Source organism: Mytilus galloprovincialis, chromosome 7 (genome assembly GCF_965363235.1).
Source record: "Mytilus galloprovincialis chromosome 7, xbMytGall1.hap1.1, whole genome shotgun sequence".
NCBI lineage: Eukaryota > Metazoa > Mollusca > Bivalvia > Mytilida > Mytilidae > Mytilus > Mytilus galloprovincialis.
Genome location: NC_134844.1, coordinates 75,050,951 through 75,072,806, shown reverse-complemented (window position 1 = coordinate 75,072,806; position 21,856 = coordinate 75,050,951). Strand labels below are relative to the sequence as shown.

At 31.9% G+C, this 21,856-nt stretch overlaps 2 protein-coding genes across 2 annotated transcripts; one reads left to right on the top strand and one right to left on the bottom strand.

The window, feature by feature from the left end:
* Positions 1-1,476: 1,476 nt before the first annotated feature.
* Positions 1,477-21,796, bottom strand: LOC143083653 (uncharacterized). The gene is made up of 6 exons (XM_076259936.1): positions 21,430-21,796; positions 16,012-16,093; positions 5,831-7,557; positions 4,964-5,161; positions 4,143-4,304; positions 1,477-3,361 (listed from the first exon to the last, which is right to left on the bottom strand). The coding sequence occupies exons 2-6, from the start codon at positions 16,046-16,048 to the stop codon at positions 2,774-2,776; spliced, it is 2,712 nt and encodes a 903-aa protein (XP_076116051.1). The 5' UTR covers positions 16,049-16,093; positions 21,430-21,796; the 3' UTR covers positions 1,477-2,773.
* Positions 9,303-13,569, top strand: LOC143083655 (uncharacterized). The gene is made up of 3 exons (XM_076259937.1): positions 9,303-9,439; positions 11,440-11,496; positions 12,651-13,569. The coding sequence occupies exons 1-3, from the start codon at positions 9,342-9,344 to the stop codon at positions 13,126-13,128; spliced, it is 633 nt and encodes a 210-aa protein (XP_076116052.1). The 5' UTR covers positions 9,303-9,341; the 3' UTR covers positions 13,129-13,569.
* Positions 21,797-21,856: the final 60 nt, after the last annotated feature.

Below are 21,856 nucleotides of genomic sequence, written 5' to 3'. Positions count from 1 at the left end.
AATCGCGCTATATGTACTATTGGATGTTTATGTTGTGCCAAACTCATCGCCCACAATGAGCCATGCAGCTGTTGGAAACCAGTCGCCACAGCAACAATCTCAACACAAACAGATCCAGGCATAAGCTACGGATACAGTTCCGACAGTTACTTCACCAGGGGCAATGTTGCCCATTCATTGCTTCATGTGAGTACACCACATAAAATATAAATGTATATAAGTTTAAGGTGGTACACACCACTTTCACTAAAATTAATTTGGCTCGTTTAATTTTCACAAAGTTTTGAAGTATTTACTTTGACCTTTTGACAAAAATATAAATAAAATTGAACCAATCATTTTATCAGAAAAATTACACTGGTTATATAGCAGTTTGACAGACAGTAATTTTGATCATTCAGAAGCTGAATTTCCCCTTAACAACACAACGTAATTAAAACGTTTAGCTGATTTTACAGAGCTATCTCCCTGTAATGTTAGGTACCACATTAATAGGAAATATCTGAAATTACTGGTATTTAGAGGAATGTGGAATGCATGCCAATGAGACAACTCTCATTCATTGTTTTACATCCTGTTTTACCATGTGATATTTGTTTTTAATTGCGTGCATATTAAATATGTGTATTTGTTCCATATTTGATTGTGAATCTCGTATTGACTTATTAGTTGTTTGCTTTACATAGTGGAAATGTTTTCATGCATATTCATGATGCATCATGGTAATGAATCTTGTGAAAAAATTAAAGATGTTGCCTTATTTGTATGAGTTAACTTGTTGAAGATGGTTATTTGAAAGTCCTCCTTGTGTTTAAATTTCATTGATTTCTATTTACTTATACTAAAGTTATTGTGCGAAAACCAAGAATAATGCTTAATTAGGCCCTTTTGGACCCTAATTTCTTAACTGTTGGTACCAAAACTTCCAAAATCAATCCCAACCTTCCTTTTGTGGTCATAAACCTTGTGTTCAGATTTCAAAGATACTTATTTACTTATACTAAAGTTATAGTGCGAAAACCAAATGTCTTCAGACGACGACGAAGCCAACGTGATACCAATAATTGACAAATTTTTTTTCAATTTTTGCGGTTGTATAAAAATACAAAGAATTTGAAGCAACCGTTTTTTCAGAAAAAATACACTGGTTATATATATATAGCAGTTTGACAAACACTAATTTTTCCCTTAACAACCCAACATAACTCAAATTTTACAGAGTTATCTCCCTGTTGGGTTAGGTACCACCTTAACTGTTTTCTTTCATATAAAAACATATGTTAGGCTTGTTCTGTCATTTTTATACATGTCCAGAGTATATTTATTCATGTGGTTTTGAAAAAAACAAACAATTTAACGCTCAATAAGTGTGCAGGTATGCTTAAGAGTGACTGAAAACATTATTGACCTGTAACTGATGCCAATATAACTTCTTACTTGTTTAAAAACGTTTCAGCTATATGGAAGAAGGACATATTTGTGTACAAGAATATTTTTATTCATACTATATGAACACAATGTAACAAATTACACATCTGAAAGTCAGTCAATACAGCAAGATCAAATATATAAGCTATCACATGTAAAACTACCCTTGCAAATTAAGAAATAATAATTATCAATGATCATATGATACACTTTTATAAACTTTCAATAACAAAAAACATGTTCTCCCTTACAAATAAGTTAAACTTCAAAATTTATTGTGTCAAAAATGTGAACTAGTAACCTATCTATAAATTTTTATCATCTTTATTTCAATTCAGAAAAAAACTAACTTTATATAAAATTATAAGTGTGTGATTTTGTTGATAAGTATAAAATACATGAGCTAGAGTTTGAAAACGTTTTTTAATACACACTGTTACAACAGTATTCACTTAAAATACAAGTAAGTACAAGTCAGCCTGATAAGCCAACTTTTATACTTTAATATATATCCTTTAAATTTGTTTGGCTTGGCATTAATTTCAATCTTAAGAGATCACTTGAATTTATTTATAATTATGTACAGGTTCAAAGGATGTGTGACTCTCAAGATAAAATAGATTTATTTAGGTATATTATATTGTATGTACAGTTTGTACTGACAAATAGTTAAAATTCTTTAATACAAAGAATTAAAAAAAAAATCTATGTACACAAAATCTGTATAGAAACAGTCAAACTCTCTGACCAAGCATGTATCATTTGTACATGTAAGAAAGAATACACATGGTCTAAATTATTTTGAAGATAAATACTCGAAAACCCTATCTTTCTAAATAGCTTTAATAGTTTAAGATTTAATTATTTAATTAACCTTACATTCCAATATATAATAAATAAAGAACTACTCATATATAAACATATCATGAATACTGTCAGGACTGTATATTATGAAATTATTTTATTTTTGCTAAAAGTCATTCCAATAATTAAAACTCCCATTTTGAAATTTTTCTTTAAATCAATAGGAAATTTCTGAATATAGCATTTTATTCTTAAATGATAAAATATCAGTAATAAATGCACGCAATAATTTCTGAATATACAGTATTCAGACAGTTATATATGTGTAAATATGAACAGAATATTCTGTTTCATGTAAAAATATTGACTTTGCAGTCTGAAATAAATATTCTTATGGTATCTTATAAGAAAAGGAGCTTTTATTTAACATTCATACACATTGGTATCAAAAAAGTTAAATTTAAACAGCAGTTTTGGAGAAATTTAAAACATTGTCTATATACATATACTTTGTCAAATAAGAAAACTGATCAATTACAAGTTAGATACATGTACGGACATAATGAAGTCTATCATTTTCTCTCCCAACAATCTGTGGAGCACTGACATCTTTCAACATAACAGGTTTCTGTGAGGTTTTATGCTCTAACACACTCCAGAATCCATCTTCATATCTTACATCATCAAATATATCAAGCAAAACCCAGGTGTATGTTTGTCCTTTCCAAACGTGCTCAAAAATCTTACAAATTGAACCAAATATTATACTGTCAACTAAAGAATCTGTTGAATTTTCATCTACAGTATACACATATGAATTTGAAGATCTGTTATTGGAAAAAGGTGAAAAATTAATTTTCCTGCCAGTGTTTCCATATGTAGTGTTTCCATAGGACCTTGTGCATGAAGCAAGTTCTTTGCCTTCCTTACTCATTCTTGCTACCAAACAAAAGTCATAAACATTGGACATTTCTCTCAAAATGTTATCATCAATAGAGAACGTTTTCTCATTTGTACTACAACTGTCATCTTTTTCATCTTCTAAAAGCAGTCTCTCTAGTTTGCCAATGTCAATACCATCTTGTTTGACCTTTCCAGACATTATCATGTAGACACACCAATCGTAAATCTAAAAAATAAAGAAATGACCATGAGAAACAATTTAAAAAATGGATATTCCATTTTGCGATTTACATGCAAGAACTGAACAGAAACACTGGATTTGAGATATAAAATATAAAATAAGATTATGAATTTATATAATTGCTTTCCAGATCCTGCTTTATTATAAACCAAAGTGAAAACAGTAAAAACCAAACTTGCTGACTATTTTGTAATCAAAACACAATTCTTTAATCATGTTAATAATATTAACCATGAAATAAAATCAAGTCTAAGAATGTTCCTTGCTTTTGAATGTTTGCCTGTTATTCTGAATCCTCTGGTTTTTCTGATGTAGTGAGTGCGATTGACACATTCTGTTACCAAAACCCTTTCTTTTCCTTTTATATCTTATTAAAACATATATTGATTAAGATGCCTTATTTAAATAAAAATCCTTTAATTTTAAAGTTTCTGAAGGAAAACTGATGCTATTCATCCATTGTTAAATGCATAAAAATCTAGAGGTATTCACTTCCCACCAAATTGCTAAACAATTAATATCTTGAAAGCAACCACAAAGACCCTACATGTTTCATGTTTTCTATTAATTCCTTGATTCATATACGTTGTAATTTATAATAGTATTTTAAATAGCTTCTTAAGTAGACATCATTAAAACAGAAATTGACATGAAAATCTTGTGACAAAATTTTTCATGGTGGACTTGAGTAAAGATCTGGTGTTGAGACTGAAATATAACTATATATATATATATGATAAAGTTGCCTTATATGGCATATACTTACAGCATAAGTCTCCATGATTGTGGCTTCAATCTTATTTTTATTTAAAGCTTGACGGGTTATCCAACTGTTTACTCTTTCAAATGGAAACAGCCACCTCCCATAAAGAGGACCAAAATTTGCAAATCCTTCTGGTATATGATGAAGTAGATGTGTTGTAATAGTCTATAACATAAATAAATAACAATGTATCAGTAATGGTTAAAATTAATATGACATACACTTCAGTAAACCACAAAACACTGCAAATACAATTTTCTCAAAAAAATACTTGTAGAAGTAACTTTTTTCTTACAATCCCACAAAAGTGTTTAAGTTTTAAAAAGTAAATTCATGCCTTTAATAATTCTTCCCCAAGTTTTCTCAATTTTTGTATTAGAGTCCAATGTTTCGTCTCATTAATTCAACAAATAAACTGATTGTGCAAAGATCTTAATCATGTATTGGATTTTCCATGAAATTACACTTAAATGATCAGTAAAGACATCTGCAAAATTCTATTAGAGCAAAGAAATCATTAGAATTCAATAAAAGAAGCTAGGATGATTTTTTTTACTTCTACAAGTAAAAAAATCTGAATGTCTAAGGGACATAACTCAGCCAATATTGTTTTACCTACAGGAGTACAAGTAAATAAAATTCACCTGTATAAGTATCCTACAAATTTACTTATATAAGAATATTAATATTACTTCCCCAAGTCATTAAAAATAACATGTACAAGTAGTACCCCCTCACTGTAAGCTAACATAAGCAATTTTGACAATTATCTTTTTGTGTACTGATAAAACGAAATGCACATACTAATTAAGTTTGTCTCATACCTGTAATGCAATAGGGAAATCTCTTTCCACCAATGAAACAGCTTCACTTGTAGATTCAATAATGAATTCCAATTCGTTTTCATGATAAGATTCACTGGTCAGCAACTCAATCACATTAAAAAGCTTCCCTAATGTTGTCTCTTGTTTACTGGGCAATAGTCCTCGTAGACACCAAAGTGCAGCTCCACTGGTTACAAACTGAAAATGTCAAATAAATGGTCAAATACTTCAGTGAATCTATTGTTTTGTGTTGTGCATGCATGAATACATTGTACATGTGGGTACAGAAAAAACTTTTTTTATATAAAATTGGAAGAATGTACTGTAATTATCAAATTGACAAGAAAATTCACAAATCGTACTACAGTATTACAGCATTAAAATTGAACATCCAACAACAAATTATAATTGTCTCATTTTTTTAAATTTGCAATGAAGACCATTACAAACAAACATTCTGTTAGACATAGCCCCCTACCTGTTCATTGTACATTGTATTTGAACAAAATTTTAACTTAATCTATAACTTGTCAAGGTGTAAACATAATACATCAAGGATCATAGCTCTATACAAAATCACTAGACTAAACCAATATTAAACTTGACCTGTAACTTAGAAGATGTGGTATGATTGCCGATGCAGTGAAACAACTCTCAACAAGAGACCAAACATGCCAAATGACACAGAAATTAACAACTATAGGTCAATGAAACCTGAAGCAGGACAAACAAAAGGAGGAACAGAATGAAAAACACACTGTTCATAATTGGGGCATAAACAACATGTGTGCCAGTCAAAGACCCACATCATATACATGTTATCATTCTCCTAACAAGAACAACAAAATCAAAAGTCAAAATGTATACCTGATGTTTTCCATGCATAGTCCTCAGTGTCCATGGCTTTGAAAAATGCTGGTCTGGGTGGTAGTCATATCCTGTTGGATACACCAATGACATGGCTCTTTGATCAGCAATTTTAACACTTGATCTATCAAGTCTCCATGGAGCTGGGGGTAGTTCATTTTCTGCTGTCATTGATTCTACTCTTGCTTTTTTAGCTTTTCTCCCGTCTTCTGTATTTGATTTTCTTTTGTTGCTTCCTACAACTGTTTCCTCGTCATTGATGATGGTTCTGCTGTTCCATGAATCCTTAAATCGTTGAAACTCTTCTTCTCCACTCCGTACCTTTTTCCCATCATCTTTTCCTGTTATGAGGCCAAAGAGATTGCCAATTACATCTGCAATGGTGTGCATACCGTCAGGTTGCATTTGTTCTTGACGATTATGGTAAGGCAGTCTCATGAAGCTATATTTTCCTTTCAGTCCTGTTTTTTTCTGTAAAAGAGATTTTCTGTTTTGATTTGGAAGTTGATCATAGCTGTTTCTGATTTCTAATTCTTCTTCTTTTGTATAAGACTCTGGTTTACTTGCTCTGTCCTCACCTTTGATAGCAAAACCATTCTTTTCTTTTCTCAATGGATGATTTTCTGGTAAAAAAGCTCTATTGTTGATATGAACCACTTTGTGTAAAGACTTACAATAGAATCCTTCTTCCTTACAATAAGGACATCCACGGAGTGCAGCCTGGCTTGAAACATGTAAAATCTTGCTGAATGCGGGAATGTCACACATGTAATGCAGGAGTGCTATTCGGACTGATGTAGGGGCTCCTCTGTAGGCATTAAACATTGTGCACTCTGTCAGTTCTAGCAATTCATCTACTAAAAGGTCCAAATATGGATCGAGGTTTTTTGGCTCTTCTGTCTTTGTACCTGGAACAATGCCAACCAACATCATTGGTCCTAAAATATTTCGGACATTTACAGGCAAATTGAGCCAGGTGAGGATTAATGGCCACATCGACTTCTGAGTTGCCATACTTTTGTGAGGATTAAGCCCATCACAAAAAAGTGCCAATGGAACTGTACAGCTTTCCTCCATGTCCTGAAAGACTCCTCCATCTTCATACCAAGATTTATATATCTTTCCATCAGTTATGTCAGTTAACTTTCCATTGCAAAGATCTTGTCTGGAATAAAGAATCTTACATATATTGTCACTTCCAAAAATCCTTGAAAGTCTTGGTCCAATAGGCATATACGTAAAAGTTTTTCGTGCACTTAAGGACTCTGCTTTGTATCTTGGCTCTCCACATTTTGTACATTCTCTGTCTAATGAGTGGTCATTGTCACTTGTTTTGCAGAAAAGTAAGCAGTCATTGACACATGCATCATATCTTTTTGTTTCTATAATCATCGGTTTTATCATTTGATATGCTTCCTTATAAGATTCAGGGAGGCAGTTGGGAGTTGGTAATACTGTCTTCTCATTTTTTAGGCACATGCTCAGTGCTGTTTTAGACATTCCATTGTTAGCGCTGAAATTTATGAAGTGTCTAAACAAGGAGTCAAGTAGTGTTGTACGACAACCTGGATATAGTGGTTCTTGAAGTTTTTCGCCAAGTGAATCATCATTATTCTCTATCGGTAAAAAGTTTGGCTTCAGATATGAAGATTCCTTGATTGAATTACTGATGGTTTTAAAATAATTCTGTTGTTGTCTTCTTTGAGTCCTTTTACTTTTCCCAAGTTCTGAAAGAAAAGACAGATTTTAGTGAATTTGGAATTGTGTGATTGATATTAACTCAGATCATTATAACGAAAAATTAATATATAAACATTTAGCATTCTGATTTCTGTGAGTATTGCAAATCACTACATGTACCTCAGGGATCTCCATGGCCTGTTTAATGATAGCGCCCCGCCAACGTTCAAATGTCTTGCGCAATCGTCAAATGACTTGTGCCATCGTTCAATTGTCTTCTGCCATGGTTCAAAACTGGAAAGTTTTAATAGCCTGACACCATTTTATTAGCAATTTTAATCAAATGCATGTTATTGCATAACCCTCAGGCTGTTTTTATAGTATAATCCATTAGGGATAACCAGATTAAGATCGCTAATCACTTGTACCTGAGCTTGTACAGATAGATCAACAAAACAGACAGGAGAATATTATCTGAAGATAAACGATTTATTTGTCGAATTATCTAACTAAGTTTCCGCAAATGCTTATGAAAATTCAGAGATCAAATAAATAAATTGATAATCCAGTTACAAAGTTTTAACAAGATGAACACATGCTTTTATTTTGACTTGCGCAATCAGCATCCCCCTTTTTTAAGAAGTACAAAATAAGGCGTAGAACAGTAATTGTTATTTCATCAGAAATAACTTGAGTACTGCTGTATTGTAACAATAATATATAGATATAGGAAGATGTGGTGTGAGTGCCAATGAGACAACTCTCCATCCAAATGACAATTTAAAAAGTAAACCATTATAGATTAAAGTACGGCCTTCAACACGGAGCCTTGGCTCACACCGAACAACAAGCTATAAAGGGCCCCAAAATTACTAGTGTAAAACCATTCAAACAGGAAAACCAACGGTCTAATCTATATAAACAAAACGAGAAACGAGAAACACGTATATATTACATAAACAAACGACAACTACTGTACATCAGATTCCTGACTTAGGACAGGTGCAAACATTTCGTATTTTATAATCAAATTGATACATCCGCACTACTGCAAACCAGCCATACTGGTAATGGGTTCATGACTACTGAATTTGACAGTGTCCGTGAAAAATAAGCTCCACATAATTTTTAACCCCCATAACAATTACCAAAAAATAGCAAGAAAAATGCATTGGGACCTTCGTGACAGCTATTGGTTATTCTCGACTTAGGGAAAGGTAGGGGCATGAGGGCTTGGCCTTTGAAGGGTTAATAAAAACGGCAATCATTGAAAATATATACTTCTATATAGTATTTATAATGAAAATTCAAATAAATATAATTCAAATAAAATAAATTAGCATGTTCACCCATACTTATGTGGAGGGATGAAATACATTACATCGTGCTACACTGTACGGCGTATGATACAGTTTATGATGATGAAAGTTCCTCCATGGTTCAATTTTCATCCATGGAGATCCCTGGTACCTGTTACAAATTAATTTTATTGGAACAAAATCCGAACTTGATTTATAACTTGTCACAGTGTATACTTTTTGACAAATTATATCAAATCAACATCCTCAAGAAAGAAGACCAAAAGTGTTGAAAATTTATCATTTAAGTGACTATTTTTAGTCCAAAAATCATATCTCTGAAAAAAGTAATCCTACTGCACTATTCCTGGGGTATAAAAAAAAACCGCCATTTGTTTAGTAGTCATTCATTTTTTCTCCAATTTGTTTTTAGTTTAAATTAAATTAAAATCATTTTACACTTGCAGAGAGCCATAAGAACCCTAGATGAAGTGTCCGACAATAGACACAAGACTATTGGAATTGTTAGAGAGATGTTTCCAGAGATACGCTCATCACCAAAAACCAACAAAAAGTTAAACCGTGCTATTAGAAGGTCAAAAGTCAACAGACAATACTATGGTAACCTCAAGTACGTAATTTTATTTTTTTCATGAATAGTTTTGGTTTAATGACAGTCAATGGACTCTCATCATTTGATGTGTTTTATTGTTCCATGCAAGAATATATATGGTTTAAGGGTGGGGACTGTTTACAACTTTTTAACCAAGAGGGGATGGGTATGACCCCAAGGGGCTTCCCTTTTATTTCATTTCATTTGTTTTATTACCCAATATTTCTTGGTTAGGGGTGGGGATCTCGTCTGATTACAAGATAAAAGCACATTATTAAATTGAATAGGGTGAGGTGACCCCCAAGGACTTCCCTTTTTTATCATTTAATTTGTTTTATTGTCCCATACAAGACAGGGTTGGCAAAGTATTACCCGCCCGGGAATTCCCCGGTGGGAAAACCCGGGTTTTCCCGTGGCTGGGCAATACTCCCAGAAATAGGTAATAGTGGGCAATACTGGGCAATATGATTTTCTAAGCTTATTTTAACACTAAAAAGTAAAGACTTGGTACAGTTTCATAGTATAACAGCTAAATATATACTTTTTATACAGATAACCATTGACAGTCATTTCTAGAAATATATCATTCTCAATTTCATTCTCTTCTCTATTAATTCTATATGTAGGCAGAACAGAAGATTTGTACATTTAAAGATACCTTTTTAATTACCAAACATTATTTTAATAATCCAAACTTTGAAACATGCATTTTATTGCAGTGTTAAAGTGACTTGTTAATTTTATTTGTTATACATTCATATTGCTAAATAAACACCCTAAGGGGTCATGCCAATAAAACTTATAGAATTTTAAGGGCTGATTATTGTTACATAAACAAATCTGTGTTCTAATCTGAATAATTACTAATTAATTAGTGACATTATTTAATTGTAATTTTTCTTACAAAGTAATTGTTAATTCTTAAATTAGGAGTTATATCTATTTGAAAGAAAAAATTGTTTTGCTTTATATTTACAGTTTGACAATCTAGACAAATGCTAGACAAACAAAATAGGGTATAAATATCTTATTAAATATATTAAATTTGTGTATCACTGAATCTTCTTTAAAATTCAGACAAGTATTTTATATTACCCAGTATTGCCCATTATTACCCACTAAAACCCAGTAAAACCCGGGTTTTCCCAGTATTTCCCACTGGGCTGGGCAATACTCATAAAACCAGGGTTTTTGCAAACCCTGATACAAGAATATATATGGTTTAGGGGTGGGGATCTAGACGGTTTACAAGATAATAGCACATTCTCAAATTGAATTTTGAATCAAAACCAAAAATATACAGATCCTTAGATTAATATAACAAAGAAGTGTGTAAAGTTTTATGCACTAATCCTAATTTTTATTTTTGAGATATGGCATGACATGTAAAAAAAACTTCCCCTTTTTTACAAAATACTAAATAACTGAAAAATAAAATTTTGAATCATCACAAAAAAGTATATCGATCTTAAGATTAAATTATAACTTAGAAGTGTGTAAAGTTTTAAGCAATAATCTAAATCGTTTTAGATCTACAGTATGACATGTGAAAAACACACACCTGTTTTAGTAACAAAGTGCCGTAACTCAAAAAAAGTTTTAATCTTGTTTTCACCAAAAAGTATACAGATCATTTGACCCTCATAATAAACAACTATAATAAGTTTCATGAAATTTGGATAAGTCGTTCTTGACTGACACCTGACATTTTTATTACAAAATACATGTACATCTCCTCAAAATTTTGACGGGCGTTTAAAAATTGTTCTGGAAGGTCTTATCACCAAAAACATGTATTCAAATATGACAATGTATGAAGGAAGAAAATAAGTTTAAAGTGTCATTTCAATTGTCAAAAGGTCACCTTGAGATATATTTCAAGGTTATCATGGTTATAAACTAATACCTCAAATCAAAAGACCATGATTGGTCCTAATTATATTAATTTGATTTATGATAAATTTGTCTTAATCTGTTTCGATTGCGATTTGTTTTATATTTTACTTTTTTAATTACAGGCAAAGAGCTGAAACACAGGGACAAACAGTGCGTCAGATGCTTAATAAGACAAAAAGGTAGGGCATCCTTAAATCAAAATCAATGACGGACTAAAATAAAATGCATCATAAAAAAAGCTCAACACTATAAGTGGCACTTTTTAACATTATTGAAGGTTCATTATCCCCTATTACAAACTAGAGGCTTAAAAATAGCCTACCCTAAAGATTTTATTGTCATTTTTCAGTAAGCACTGTTAAAGTCAGAATGTTGCTCCCATAGACTCAATGTAAAAAAAAACCCATAAAATAAAAAAAAATCCCTACCTACCTACCCTAACTTTTTTCAGATCTAACTGGAACCACACATACTTCTTTATTTGGCCTTAATATCCTGGTGGCCATCTTGAACAGTAAATCGACAACTAAGTTGCAAATAATGATCAGCATCCCATAAGGAACATTTATAAATGTAATGTTTGGTTTCATTCCATAATTAAGAGGTTATCTAGATGAAGACATGTGTATATATTTCGCATACAGGGTGCTTTTTAAACTAAGTTCCCCATTGTCAGCCATTTTGGTTGCTGGATTGCTTCAGAGTACAATCACCTCATTTGGAACATTCATTCCATACACATGATACAGTGGTTCTCTAACAGAAGACATTCTAATGTATTGTCCATAGGGTCTTATATGGTTAATCAAGTCCTCAACTAGCAGCCATCTTAGATAGCACAGACTCATCATAATTTCTATTATCCATATAAGATCATATTTTAGACCATTACTTCTGGACAATGGGGTATAAAATATTCAACATGAACATATTAATTCATGGAATATATTTGCCTGTTAATAATAGATATATTGTTATGTCTTAAACTAAAGTTATGGTGTGAAAACCAAGAAATGCTTATTTGGGCCCTTTTTGGCCCCTAATTCCTAAACTGTTAGGACCAAAACTTCCAAAATCAATCCAAACCTTCCTTTTGTGGTCATTAACCTTGTGTTCAAGTTTCATAGATTTCTATTGACTTAAACTAAAGTTAGAGGGCGAAAACTTAAAGTACTCTGACGACGCAGATAACAACGCCAACGTGATATCAATATGACCAAAATTTTTAGAATTTTTGCGATTGTATAAAAATCATTGTAATAAATGGGCCCTTTAATTGGAATACAATTATCTTTAATATCTTATCTTATTAATTAGGATTTTTTAATTTCAGACTTGAATCAACTTGTCCCCTTGATGACCAAACAAGCACAGACCTGATGACAATCGATCCTGACCGAGAACCAGAATTCAACCAGCAAGATGATTCTGATACCAACAACACAGACCTTGAAGCCAACACACCGGTTGAAGCAAACAAAACTGCTGGAGCCAACATAACAATTAGAGCAGAAATTCATCACAAGTCCAATGATACAGATCATCATGATCATATAATATATGAAGCAACACCCATTCAAGACTTAGATGCTGCAAAGCCAACTGATGAAATATCAACTGTTCCAACTGAAGAAAAATCAACTGTTCCAACTGATGAAATATCAACTGTTCCAACTGACGAAATATCAACTGTTCCAACTGACGAAATATCAACTGTTCCAACTGAGGAAAAATCAACTGTTCCAACTGATGAGATACCAGCCGATGAAGCTTGGGAAAAAAAACTGATCCATTATTGTCAACATTTTTAAATTATATTTCTGTTATCATGGTTATCACATGTTATTTATTATAAAATAATATATATATCAAAAATTGAAAACCTATCAAACTGTCCCTGTTTACTTGGTATGAGCAACTTTGAGAATGTTTAAGAATTTTTTTAATTGAAATATATAACTCAAATTGTTTGTGTAACCAGAACAGTTTTTTTTATAAACCTTGTACTTTGTTCATAACGATTTTTTATTGACATATCTTATCATCATCAAGTCATCCCTAAATTAGCTAAAAAAAAAAAAACCAAATGAAAGAATATTACTTTAAAACCCAATAGACTGATATCATCAAAACCTAAATGTATGAAATTGTATGAACATTAAAGATAAATTATAGGCCTAGTCTAATGATTACAGCACCTAAAATTGTGGCATTATATTTCTCATGTTTGTACATTGTAAATGTCTAAAATAGAATGCCCAAAACTTTCATGTATTGATCATTTGTAAATTCGACAAAACACGATACATGCATGTATGATTAAATGAGTGAGGAAGGATAAATTAGGATATAATATATACATATTTTTATATTTTTTGATATATATTCATTTTTTCATTCATGTATGATCATCAATATACATGTATATTCAACATTGTATTTATTAAAAGAAATGCCAAAGGCAAATATAACATCATCAAGTCTTTCTTTAAATATTTTTTATCTACCAGCTCAGCCATAGAAATAGAGGTTTGGCATTCACAGCAACGAATTAATACTTCACATTTTGCTTACTTACGAATGAACATATGTACTACAAACTTAACAGAAATTGACAGAACCAAATGTATATCTACACATGTTACAGAACAAGGACTGTATGTGGTTTTTTAATTTCAAGATCAGTAGTTAATAATATTATAAAACATAAAATTTGGTATGAAACTTCTCAACAAAGACTGAAATGGTGTTGAAGTTATTAGGTATAGGCCACCATACAGGTTTCAACAATGAGCAAAAAACCATACAGAATACATTGTAGTAATACTGTTCCTAATGGTTAGGTAGACTTTGTTTTACCAAGTACACAAGAGACCAAGTGCAGCATCGGTATTGAGAATCTGGTTTATAAAACAACCAATATTGAATAATAGAAATAATGCCAGAAATATCTATACTATTTAACCAGATGTGTGTCAATTCTCTTCTTTCCACAATAAATTAATCATCATGCCTCTGTGTCCTATAGGTACAGTGCATAATTGCATTTGTCATCCATTCATATAATTATTCAGATTTAGTTTTTTGGGGAGAAAAACGAGAAAAAGGCGTCCTGATATGTCAGATTAGACTTCCAGTATGTGTTTTTCTGTATACTATAAACATACATATACTACGAATGAAGTGTATTTGCTGTCTGATATTCGTTGTTAGATAATTTTAAGTCAGATTAGACATCCAGTATGTGTTTTTCTGTATACTATAAACATACATATACTACGAATGAAGTGTATTTGCTGTCTGATATTCGTCGTTAGATAATTTTAAGTCAGATTAGACTTCCAGTATGTGTTTTCCTGTATACTATAAACATACATATACTACGAATGAAGTGTATTTGCTGTCTGATATTCGTCGTTAGATAATTTTAAGTCAGATTAGACTTCCAGTATGTGTTTTCCTGTATACTATAAACATACATATACTACGAATGAAGTGTATTTGCTGTCTGATATTCGTCGTTAGATGAAATTCTAAGTCAGATTAGACTTACGGTTAGCGGTTTTCTGTATACTTTTGAACATACATATGAAAGTTATTCATGTATTATTAAAATCAATAGCAAACAAAAAAAACTTATTTTTTTGTGAAAAAAGCATGAGCCGGGCTATAAAAACAATAATCCTGTCCCAAATCACCTATGATTTGTTGTTCTGAAATTCTTCAGTTATCAAATTTTTTTACCAAAAAAAAGATGTGGTATGAGTGACAATGAGACAACTCTCCACAAGAGACCAAAATGACACAGAAATCAACAATGAGTAAAGCCGATACGGCATAGTCAGATATAAAAGGCCCTAAAATGACAATGTAAAACAATTCAAAGGAGAAAGCTAACGGCCTTATTTATGTACAAAAAATGAACGAAAAACAAATATGAAACACTTAAACAAACAACAACCACAAAATCCTTCCTATGACACTTTACATACTTTCAAACACGCTTTGAATGCCTGCAATTTCGCGGGTTTGTTCTAGTTAATTAATAGATGTAAACTCAAGTCGCTAGACACTGACTGAGGGGTGGATGCAATTAATACTTGCATTGTCATTGAATTGTGCGATAGCATTAAATAATATACAACATTTCCCACAACTGCACTCACTATTATCAGGATACATGTAAAAAAAATGTACATGTATATATCAATGTTTTTTTTTAACAATCAATAAATAGTTACACAAATGTAGTTTCATCACAAGTAATTACTGGATATCATTTGATATATCATGGTATTTAATTTCAATATAATAATGACACTATCAATACTGTGATACAGGAAATATCTCTTCATGCAAGATTAAACAACCTCACATACCCCACATCCACACATTGTCTTTATAGGAGAAATTAAATAATGGTAAGAAAAATATAAAAAAAAATCCTGTCTTTATGCACATCTACATAGTATGTCCTTATTATCTTCAAAAAGCTTCATTAAATTCTGTTACAGTGTAGTTTCAGAGGAGTTGCTATGACAAGAAACAGGACTGACGGATGGACGGGTCAAAAACATTATACTCTCTGTGTCTTCTTTCCATGGGGTATAAAAATGATAACAGGCCAGCCCCAGGACCATAAAAAAATACAGTTGTACGAATTAACATTTTTAATTATTTGTAATTGTACTTACCACATATATCAAAATAACCAGAAAAATCCATATTCATCTAAGGTAATGTAACCATCACTTTGTACACGTACAATGTATTAACCTAAATGAGACAAAAGTTAGGAATTAATTTTACATATATTTAGACAAATTTCTTTTTATGTTGTTATTCAACATAATGTTATGATCTACAAATATCCCCCCTAACCCCCTATCATATTACAAGAGTTTATGTGAGTTAATTTAACATACAAAAAATAGATATTTAACCCCTCTTTTGTGGTTATAAACATTGTGTTAAAATTTTTTGATTTCTTTTTACTTATATAAATACAAAAGTTATAATTCGAAAACAATCCGTCTTCGGACGATGTGATACCAATATACAACCATATTTTTTTTTTTTTTTTGCGGACGTATAAAAAAGAATGAAGTCAGTGGGATTCAGAAAAGCATGAAATGTCCATAGACTCGAACTGGTCTTACCTTTTTAGCTTGCCAATATTTCATTATGTTTTAAATCATTGTCTTATTGGTCAATGTTTACAAACTCCTGATGTACAAAATTCCAATTAGGATGTGTATTAGAATGTTGACTTTGCGCATGTGTGTACATGGTGAAAATAGAAGAAAACTTACAGAGGCTTGAAATGGGGAAAATGGTCCTGATTTTATGTTTGGTGATGAAATAAAGTTTATTTGAGACTTAATTTACTGATGTTAACTTATTCTATAATTCAAAGGAGTACATGTAACACTTCTTTGTGATGAAAATACAAGACTCTTATGGTAACCTTATAAGAGATGGTGAAATTGCATCACTCTTTATCTTAGCTGTAACTAAAGCTAGGAACATGGCCATAGTTTGATAAAATACAATATTGTCTTAAGGGAGCTACCATTTGATTTTTAGGGGGGGGGGGGGGGGGGGGGGCTAGGATGAAAAATTTTGTCCTGCATTTTTTTTTAGTTGTAATAGCTCTGTCCTGCCTTTTTATTTTTCACTCTATTCGGTCCTGCCTTTTTTTTTATTATAGTTTATCCTGACTTTTTTTTACCTAAATTGTCATCCTGCCTGTTTTTTTTGCAAAGTGTCTCATCCTGCCTTTTTCTTTACGCAAAACTCCTGTCCTGCCTATTTTTTTCAAATTTCCTCCTAGCCCCCCCATAAAAATCAAATGGTAGCTCCCTAAATGACTGCCATGCATAAATAGATTTCCAGAAGATTTTTGCTAATTGACTAGAAGTAAATCTTAGTCATATGTCATGTATGTCAGATTCTAAAATAAATAAAATACAATGTCTAATTCATGGCTCATGCTAGCAGGCGACATCAGTGTTCAAGTCGCTTTCCAATCAATTCCTTTTGCCACCTGACCATTCTCTATTTAGTTGCTTTCATGGATCATTCTTAACAAGTCAATGAAACATAATTTATTTTTATGATAATTAAAAGATTTGGACTTAAATTGTATACTCCAACTTGAATTGAACAATATAAAAAGAACATTATTTACATATATAAACTCAATTCGTAAATATAACTCAACATGCAGACATCTTATATGTTCAGGTATTTCACATCCAAAATTTTATGGAAATATTCTTTATAAAGCACAAAAATGTCAGTATTCTCCTCAGAAACTAACAAAACCTTTAAATAGACTTATTAAAAGGGGATATAGTTACGATACTGTTGTCAGGTCATTAAAGATTGCATATTTTGGCCTTAACATTGATTCACTGATAGGGTCTTTGCATCGGAACTAAACACATTTATTTCTAAAAAAACAGTTGTTGGCATGACACGGGTTATGTTCTTCTCATATATTTTATGATAGTATGATACTAAACCCCTAACGGGAGGGATTGTACCTGATATTCATATGATGAAGACATAATCTTTCAATCAGTTTAATTGAGGTCTGGAGCTGGCATGTCAGTTAACTGCTAGTAGTCTGTTGTTATTTATGTATTATTGTCATTTTATTTATTTTCTTTTGTTACATCTTTTGACATCAGACTCGGACTTCTCTTGAACTGAATTTTAATGTGCGTATTGTTATTCTTTTACTTTTCTACATTGGCTAGAGGTATAGGGGGAGGGTTGAGATCTCATAAACATGTTTAACCCCGCCGCAATTTTGCGCCTGTCCCAAGTCAGGAGCCTCTGGCCTTTGTTAGTCTTGTATGATTTTAAATTTTAGTTTCTTGTGTATAATTCGGAGTTTAGTATGACGTCCATTATCACTGTACTATTATGCATATTTTAGGGGCCAGCTGAAGGACACCTACGGGTGCGGGAATTCTCGCTACATTGAAGACCCATTGGTTGCCTTCGGCTGTTGTTTGCTCTATGGTCGGGTGGTTGTCGCTTTGACATATTCACCATTTCCTTTCTCAATTTTATCATCATACCGGTAGACACTTAATACTATAGTACTAGAGCACTTCTCTCTCAAATCTCCACTTCTCCCTATCTGTTTCAACTAGAGTCACTTGCAATGTATCCCTATGATTCTGAAGCATGTGAGCCCTGTCTCCATGCCAGCTATTAAATTTTATCAGTGTGTTTAAATTTTATAGTTAAAAGATATCTAGTATGATTTACAATATGACAATGCCATCACAGACCAAAGGACATTGAATATAAATCAGGTAAATGTAAAGGTGAACAGCATACAACCATAAACGAGCAAACTTTTGTTCATCTTTCTATAGTTACTCACAGTGTTCTCCCAAGGGCCTTTTAACTTCATGGTAATGTGATTTTACAATTTTTAATGTGATGCTATCTGAAGTGGTTTTCTTATAAATTATGCTATGGATGTGTTGCTATACATTTTAATAACTAGATGGTTTTTCAACTTCCCCTTATTACCACGAAACAACTACATGCACTATACATACAAAAATATGTAAATTGCTCTGACTATGGTCATTGCAATTCATTTCCTTAATGACCACTCTACACCTACATGTACATTTGTATCTCCAGTACAGCCCGGTTTTATCAGACTCTAAATAAATCTTAATTTAAGGTCTTACAATGACAATGTTTGTCTCTCATGTTCCATAACTAAATGGCCAGCTATTTTTAATATATTAATTACGTGGTACGTGTACATGTACACAAATGTATATGTATGATTTATACTATTGATACAAGTCTCCACTAGATCAAATATTGTAGCAGTTAGCAAATATAGGTGAACATGGTAAACAGCCTTCAATAATGAGCATTTATACACCTTTTTTTCTTGGTTGAAATTTCAGGTATAAATTGCTGTTGTATATTAGTGAAATCCTTCATATAACAACAAAATTATTGGCCTAAATTATGTACAAAAAAATAACAAACAAATATACACATGATACATGGCACAGACACCATACAGAAATTGAGAATGTGGCGGGTTAAACATCTAAGCCGGATCCTAACCATTCCTCTAACCATAGGTCAATGTAATACATAGAAACCACTTAAAATTTAAATCTGAGAAAATCTTGCTACTAAATTATCAATGCATGTACAAATATATATCAACAATATTTTCTCAACTGAGTGATGGTGCTAATCTGTAACATTTTAATTTGCATAAGGACAGTACTGGTTTATATGAAGCTGGGTGTGATTTAGATGTTAGTTACAAAAATGTAACTTGTTATAATTATTATTACTGATATCTATACATGTAAATCAACTATCAGTCATGTCAGTGTCACCAAATGAATATTACATGTACAAAAAAGCTGAGATGAATAAAATAGTTTAAAATTGAACACAATTGAGTAATAGCTAAGTATTTAAGACTCTGCTATTAAATTCCCCATTTTTCCTTTCTTAAATTAAAGAAAATAATGATTTTCATATACATGTATGACGATATTTTACAGCTTTCTGAAAGGGATTTTTTTATTTAGGCAAGCACTTTCTACTGCTTTTTATGCTTCTTATAATGTAATATAAAGGGTAGAAAAAAGTTAATAATCAAACTTCAGAACTAGAGACCCCTTGACCACCAAACTGTGAAAAGTCAACCTCCACCAATGAAACTTCAGGAAAAATTGAAAGTCTGTGTTAATGCATGTACTTTTAAGAATACATTTTTCATGTTTTTCAAAATACATTAAGTTTTAAGTAGAAGTACAGATTAGTTATTTTTCAAATAATTTATTCATATTCATTGCCTTGTCACGCATATGTTCTGAATTACACTTGCACCTTAAGAAAGTTTCTTATTCAAATATTGTAAAAAATTATCAATGACAGTGGACAATACTTCCTTTCATTCTTTTAATGTCAACAAGGCTCCCAGTTGAATGCCATAATTTGACCTTCTTAGGCCCGAGAACACAGTTATTTTGTAGTGCATTTCTTTTAGACAATAAATTCAAATTAAAAAAATCCGCACCTGCTCTTTCTCAAAATGATTTTACAGTGTAGTGTACTACCAGTGAGACAAATAATATCAAAATTATACAAACTTCTACCAGCTCTAACTCAAAATATTGACAAATCTGTGTTAAGGGGATGTAAAATTCAGTTTGACAGCTTCAGACGTGCTAAAATTTGACCTTTTAGAACTGGACTAATTTACTTCTTAACATAAAGATTCAGCACCCAATTTTTTTTTACATGTAATTACATCCCCCTACTTAATATTGCATGCATTTAATATCAAGAAATAAATTGGGAAAGTGTATCAAATAAAACATGCAAGTTATACACTGTTTACACTAGGGACTATATTCGTAGACAACGAAAACCAAAGGACGATAACTGTGTCCTTGGACCACATGTATAATGGTTTACTTTTATAAATTGTTATTTGGACGGATAGTTGTCTCATTGGCAAACACACCACATCTTCCTATATATCTATGTATAACAGTGTGTAGAAAAATATTCAATACACTACTTTGTGAATTCTGTCAGTGAATATTTCATCAGGGGGGGGGGGGGGGGGCAATAGGGGTCTGTTAACAGGTTAACAACACCTAGATTTTGGCAAAAACAGGTCACAAAAAATGCTGATAACATTTAACGAACAACTTGATCTCAAATAACAGTTACCAGCACCTTGAAAAGGGCCATAACAGGTTAACACAAAAAGGTATATTTCCCCCACCCCATCCCCACCCCCTCATTCCATATATTTTTTTTAAAATAGAAAGTTCAGAAATATACTTTTGTGTGAATACAAGGGATTTTCAAGTCAGACTGAGGTGGTGATGTTTCAAACATTTATTAGCACGGAATTCACTGCCAAGTTATCAATTTTAATTTGTTATGATGGATCATGGAGTGCGGAAACTGAGAGCCTCTAGGCTCTTACTCTGCAAATTGCAATATATCTATACATTTTTACATTTATAAATGATATTTTAAGGCCGGTGGCAATATAAGATAGTTTTCTATTAGAAAAATCTACTTACGGGTGTCTACTATTTCCGATGTAATTTACAGGTTGTAGTTTGTTCGGCTTCAGCATCTAAAATGGCGCCAACGATAGCGTGCCTCAATCGATACTCCTCTGGGGTCACCTTAAACTACGTAGAGTATTGCAAGAGTCTTCCGAATAATTTGTGCACTGCGAGATTGATTGGCAACTTTCGTTATTTAATAGATTTTTCCTGCCTCAAATTTACCCAAAATGAAATTTATATGGAAAACATAAAGAAAATAAGTGATAATGTTTTTTTTTTCATTTCCAATATTAAAAAAAAATACATCAAAATTTAATTAAACATGATTACGCGTTTTCAAGTCACTATGATCATCCCGACATCCCGTATTTTTTTAAGAACATCTGTAATTCTTTAATTTATAACTGATAAGTCAAGTTGACAAATTTTTCATTAC

Bases quoted from the DNA above. Each gene is read 5' to 3' on its own strand.
- LOC143083653 (XM_076259936.1), bottom strand. From the start codon at position 16,048: ATGAATATGGATTTTTCTGGTTATTTTGATATATGTG. The intron at 4,305-4,963 runs GTATGAGACAAA...TTTATGTTATAG, and splicing joins ATTTCCCTATTGCATTACAG to ACTATTACAACACATCTACT. The intron at 3,362-4,142 runs GTAAGTATATGC...TTTATTTTTTAG, and splicing joins CAATCATGGAGACTTATGCT to ATTTACGATTGGTGTGTCTA.
- LOC143083655 (XM_076259937.1), top strand. From the start codon at position 9,342: ATGTTTCCAGAGATACGCTCATCACCAAAAACCAACAAAAAGTTAAAC. The intron at 9,440-11,439 runs GTACGTAATTTT...TTTTAATTACAG, and splicing joins CAATACTATGGTAACCTCAA to GCAAAGAGCTGAAACACAGG. The intron at 11,497-12,650 runs GTAGGGCATCCT...TTTTAATTTCAG, and splicing joins ATGCTTAATAAGACAAAAAG to ACTTGAATCAACTTGTCCCC.